Source organism: Mandrillus leucophaeus, unplaced genomic scaffold, assembly GCF_000951045.1.
Source record: "Mandrillus leucophaeus isolate KB7577 unplaced genomic scaffold, Mleu.le_1.0 Scaffold350, whole genome shotgun sequence".
Taxonomy (NCBI): Eukaryota; Metazoa; Chordata; class Mammalia; order Primates; family Cercopithecidae; genus Mandrillus; species Mandrillus leucophaeus.
Window position 1 is genome coordinate 1,296,405 of NW_012103699.1, and position 4,751 is coordinate 1,301,155.

General features: G+C 44.2%; 1 protein-coding gene across 1 annotated transcript in view; it reads left to right on the top strand.

Moving 5' to 3' along the window:
* The first annotated feature begins 289 nt into the window (after positions 1–289).
* Positions 290–4,751, top strand: part of TARBP1 (TAR (HIV-1) RNA binding protein 1) — a 117,833-nt gene continuing 113,371 nt past the window's right edge. Inside the window, 1 exon segment of the mRNA XM_011989377.1 lies at positions 290–756. Coding sequence (XP_011844767.1) covers positions 290–756 — 467 coding nt within the window.

A 4,751-nucleotide genomic window follows, 5' to 3' on the forward strand; every position in this document is an offset into this window, starting at 1 on the left:
GCCTTCAGCCTTATGGCTCGTTCCACCGCTCTGGGCAAGCCATAACCACCCGAACATGCAAGTCTTTCTTTCGTGCCCCAGTGGCATGAGGAACATCATTAACTCTTCAGGGCTGAGGTTTGGGATTACGTAAAAATCTTACATCCCCCTGTGTTTGCAGTCAGAACACCAGAGTAACAGAGTGTTTGCAGGGCTTGTTTTCATGCCAGAAATGAGGTTGCCCTAACACACAATCCTTGAGATGTTTTTTCCCTAACGATTGTACTTCACCGGGATTGTGGGTTACAAAATGGAAGCTCAGTGCTTCCGGCTTCGAGTTCCAGTAGAACAAACGTGCAAGAGACTCCTCGGCTTGGAAACTCTTCAGACCGGGGAAAGGCTGCCGATGTGTCCCAGGAGGGGAAGGGCAGGAGGAGCACAGCTGTGCGGGGCGGCGGGTGTTTCACATGCATCTCTAAAGATGAGCTTCCTAAAGTGTAAAAAGGCAGGGGAAAGACACATTTCCCAAGGCCTGGGGCCAGTGCGGGGACAAACGCAAGGCTGGCGTGCGTGCATTGCGGGTTCCGCGCGCCATCTGGTGGCTTCGGGCTGGCATTGGGCGCACCATCCGGGCTTTCACCCCATTGACAGAGACTTCATAGAAGGAACCCATTGTGGGCGTTTAAGTTCTGTTGGAAGTGATCACCAGGAGGACACCAAGGGCCAGATGTTCCAAATTCCACTCCTTATCCTACAGTTGGACACTGAAAGCCTCAGGTTCTCTTTGACAAGGGGGCACTGATCCTTCCTTCAGGACCAGCCTTCCTATCACACAGCAATGTGAGCACTCAGCTCTGGGCAGCCTGGCCCCTCTGTGCCTTGCTTTCCACATCATGACCCCGCATGACGGGCCACAGGAGTCTTCCCTTTGCCCCTACCTGGAACGTGTGTATTCCCTTCCAGCCTTCTGAATCCTACAGTTCTCAAGGCTCAGTCCACAGACATCTTTACATCCTTAGAATATTTGCCTCATAATTTGTTCATACTAGTGTTTCCAAAGTGTGTTCCAAGAACGATGGTTTTATTCATCAGAACTGTATCTCTTTTTGAAAAGGCATTCAAAGTTTGGGAAAGTCAGGGTTATGCAAAGGTTGAACAGACGCGATTGCAGGATATCTCAGGAGCATTATGCATACTGAGAATGTAGTGGATTTCTAAGAAGGAACTACAGTTTGCTATAGTTTCTAAACTTGTTTGACATCCAAACCTTCCTCCTATCTCCACTTCTGAAGTGTATGTTGCCAATATTGCATTTAATAAAACAATTTTAAGGAAAAGTAGCGTCCTGTTCACTTGACCCATGATTATGTAGCTATCTTTTTAAAACTGGAAGACATCTGTATTCGTTTGCTAGGGCTATTATATTGCCTCACAGTTGTGGAGGCTGAAGGTCCAAGACCAATGTATTGGCAGGGTGTGTTTCTTCCGAGGCCCCTCTCCTTGGCTTATAGATGGTCATCTTCTCTCTGTGTCGCCACATGGTCTTCCCTCTGTGCCAATCCGTGTCCTAGTTGCCTTCTCTCTCTTTTTTTTTTAATTTCTTCTGCTCCTCCTCCTCCTTCCTCTTCTTCCTCTTCTTTCTCTTCTTCTTCTTTTTAAGATGGAGGTCTCACTATGTTGCCCAGGCTGGTCTCGAACTCCTGAGCTCAAGAGATCCTTCTGCCTCAGCCTCCCAAAGTGCTGAGATTACAGGAATGAGCCACTGTACCCAGTCCTAATTTTCTCTTCTTATAAGGACATCAGTTATATTGGGTTAGGACCCACCAACATGACCTCATTTTACCTTAATCATCCTTTTAACGTCCCCATGTCCCACTACAGTTACATTCAGAGGTAGTGGGGGTTAGGACTTTAACAAAGGAATTTTGGGAAGCCACAATTCAGCCCGTAACAACATCTTATTATTGTATCTGTAGGGTAAAATGTATGCTTCAATGGAAAATTATGCATTGTTTAGAGCAGGGTTGGCCAACTACAGCCAGTAAGCCAGATCCAGTTAGTCACCTGTGTTTGTAAATAAAGTTTATTGCACACAGCCACATTCACCCTTTACATTTTGTCTAAGATTGCTTGCATGTTCAATGGCAGTTGAATATCTGTACAGAAACCATATGGCTTGCAAAACCAAAAACATTTACTATCTAGCCCTTTGTAGGAAAAGGTCTCTAGAGCCCACCCACTCTTCAGGGTTATCTAATTTTGATCCTATAGGGGCTCTGCATCTTTCGTGGCCTTTGAGCTATTTTACAACTCAATAAGTTGGACATAATGGATAACAATGCAAAACAATCCTTGCCTACAGAAGAGAAGCAGCCAGTTTTGCCTCAGTTTGCTTATTCCTTTCAGTATCCTTGTCAATAAATGTGTGTCTTTTTTGGATTCTCTTTTGAACTGGCTGTAGCATCTTGTAGTTTCCTCATTAATAATGAATTGAATAAATCTTTAACTTTTTTTAGTATCTGTACGAGTCATAATTTTACCTTTTTTGGAAAAAGTATCCTTTAAAATACCAATGTTAAGCTTCTTGAGTGTGATAATGGCATTGGGATTATAAAAGACAATGTTTTTGCTCTTAGGAGTACATGCTAAAGCACTTAAGGTGTGTCACACGCGTCCGTGTGAAGAGAATCCACAAACAGGCTTTGTATTAGCAACAAGGCTGTTTGTGTGACAAGGTGAAGTGTCATCATGCTTACAATTTGCTTTCAAATGGTTTGGCATATATGAATACAAATGTGTGTGTATCTGTACATACTCACACATACATCACATATATAGGAGGAAAGAGGGAGAAAGAGAAGGAAAATTGGTAAACTATAAACAACTAGTGAATCTAGGTGAAGTAGGGTGTCCTTGAATGGTGTACTATTCATTGAACTTTTCCATATGTTTGACAAATTTCAAAGTAAAAAACTGGGCAAGGGGGTATAAGTTGATGTCATATTCCTCATTAAGCGTGTTGTCAGCTTCATGTCCTATTCTTCTGGATATTTTTCCAGTACTTCAGAGATGAGCCAATTAGAGATGTTTGTTAGTAGTCTGACTTTTTGCAGTGGGTACTGCAAATAAGAAAAAGTAAATGATTGGGAGGCCGAGACCAGTCAATTGCTTGAGTCCAGGAGTTTGAGACCAGCCTGGGCAACATGGAGAAACCTCAGGTCTATAAAAAATAAAAAAAAAATTAGCTGGACATGATGGCATATGCTTGTAGTCCCAACTACTAGGGAGGCTGAGGTGGGTAGATGGCTTGAGCACAGGAGTTCGAGGCTGCAGTGAGCTATGATCATGCCACTGCACTCCAGCATGTCTCAAAAAAATAAAGTAAATGAAACATGAAACATTAATGTTTCTACTGTCACATGGCTCAATTTCTTCTGGAATTCTTAATAGTACCAAGCAAATAAGATGTTAAAGTAGAATTTTTTTAAAGCTAGTTATATCCTATTCCGAAAGAATGCTCTTAAAAAAATAAAATCTTTTGGCCGGGTGTGATGGCTCACACCTGTAATCCCAGCACTTTGGGAGGCCTAGGCTGGCGGATCACCTGAGGCCAGGAGTTCAAGACCAACCTGGCCAATATGGTGAAACTCTGCCTCTACTTAAAAAATACAAAAATTAGCCAGGCGTGGTAGCGGGTGCCTGTAGTCCCAACTACTCAGGAAGCTGAGACAGAAGACTTGCTGGAACCCGGGAGGCGGAGGCTGCAGTGAGCTGAGATCACGCCACCGCACTCCAGCCTGGGCGACAGAGCGAGACTCCGTCTCAGAAAAAAAAAGAAAAAAGAAAAGAGAGAGAGACAGTAGGAAGGAAGGAAGGAAGGAAGGAAGGAAGGAAGGAAGGAAGGAAGGAAGGAAGGAAGGAAGGATCTTTCAGGACAAACCCTGGATCTGAGGACCTCTTACACTGTGTTCATGTTCAAGCTTAAGGCATTACTTTTTGTAGTGTGTTTGGGGTGGGAGTGGAGGTTAAAGTTTGTGTCCCTCAATGACTGCACAGTTTTGCACACTGTCCCCACCCCACCCCAGCTTGACATCATGGTCTTAATACAGTCAGAGACCTCATTCATTGCAATTTCACTGCTGCTTCAGCTAGAACTGTAAGATTCAGAGCTCTTTGCATACTTAGAGGTATGAATAGTGCGGTAACAATGAGGAAAGAAAGTAAGCTAAATTCTCAAACATTATGTCATTTAGCATAAAGGTTTAAGATTGAAATTTTCTGCCTGAGGGAAGCAGAAAAAAATGAGTTTGTACAGAATGCTTCCTGTCTCTGAATGTAAAAGGCACACTAAAAATAGCTAAAGGGACTGAGTCGCCTAGAGGCTTCTTGGGTTGCCCAGTGGGAGTTCCTGCTCGGAGAAGCTGTCCTTCAAAGCTGCTGCTGCAAACAGCCCTGAGACCGCTGGTGTGTGATGCAGAGCTCTCCTGGGCAGACTTCATTTGGTCACAAGGAAGCAGGAGCTGAAACAGATGGAGATGTTTCTTAATGGAAGGATCCCCTAGGGGCAGAAATGTTCTACCTCTGACAGAGACTGACAGTCCAGAAGGTAGAGGCACATTGTGGGCTCAGAGACCAGATCTTCCTGAAATCAGGGTCAACCAATCGCAAACGGGCACTAACCTCAAAGAAAGAGTCCTTTCTTTCCGTGGCCACTGATACGGTGTCATTTAAGACCCTGATTTTTTCTTGTCTGGGCTATTGCCACAGCCTCC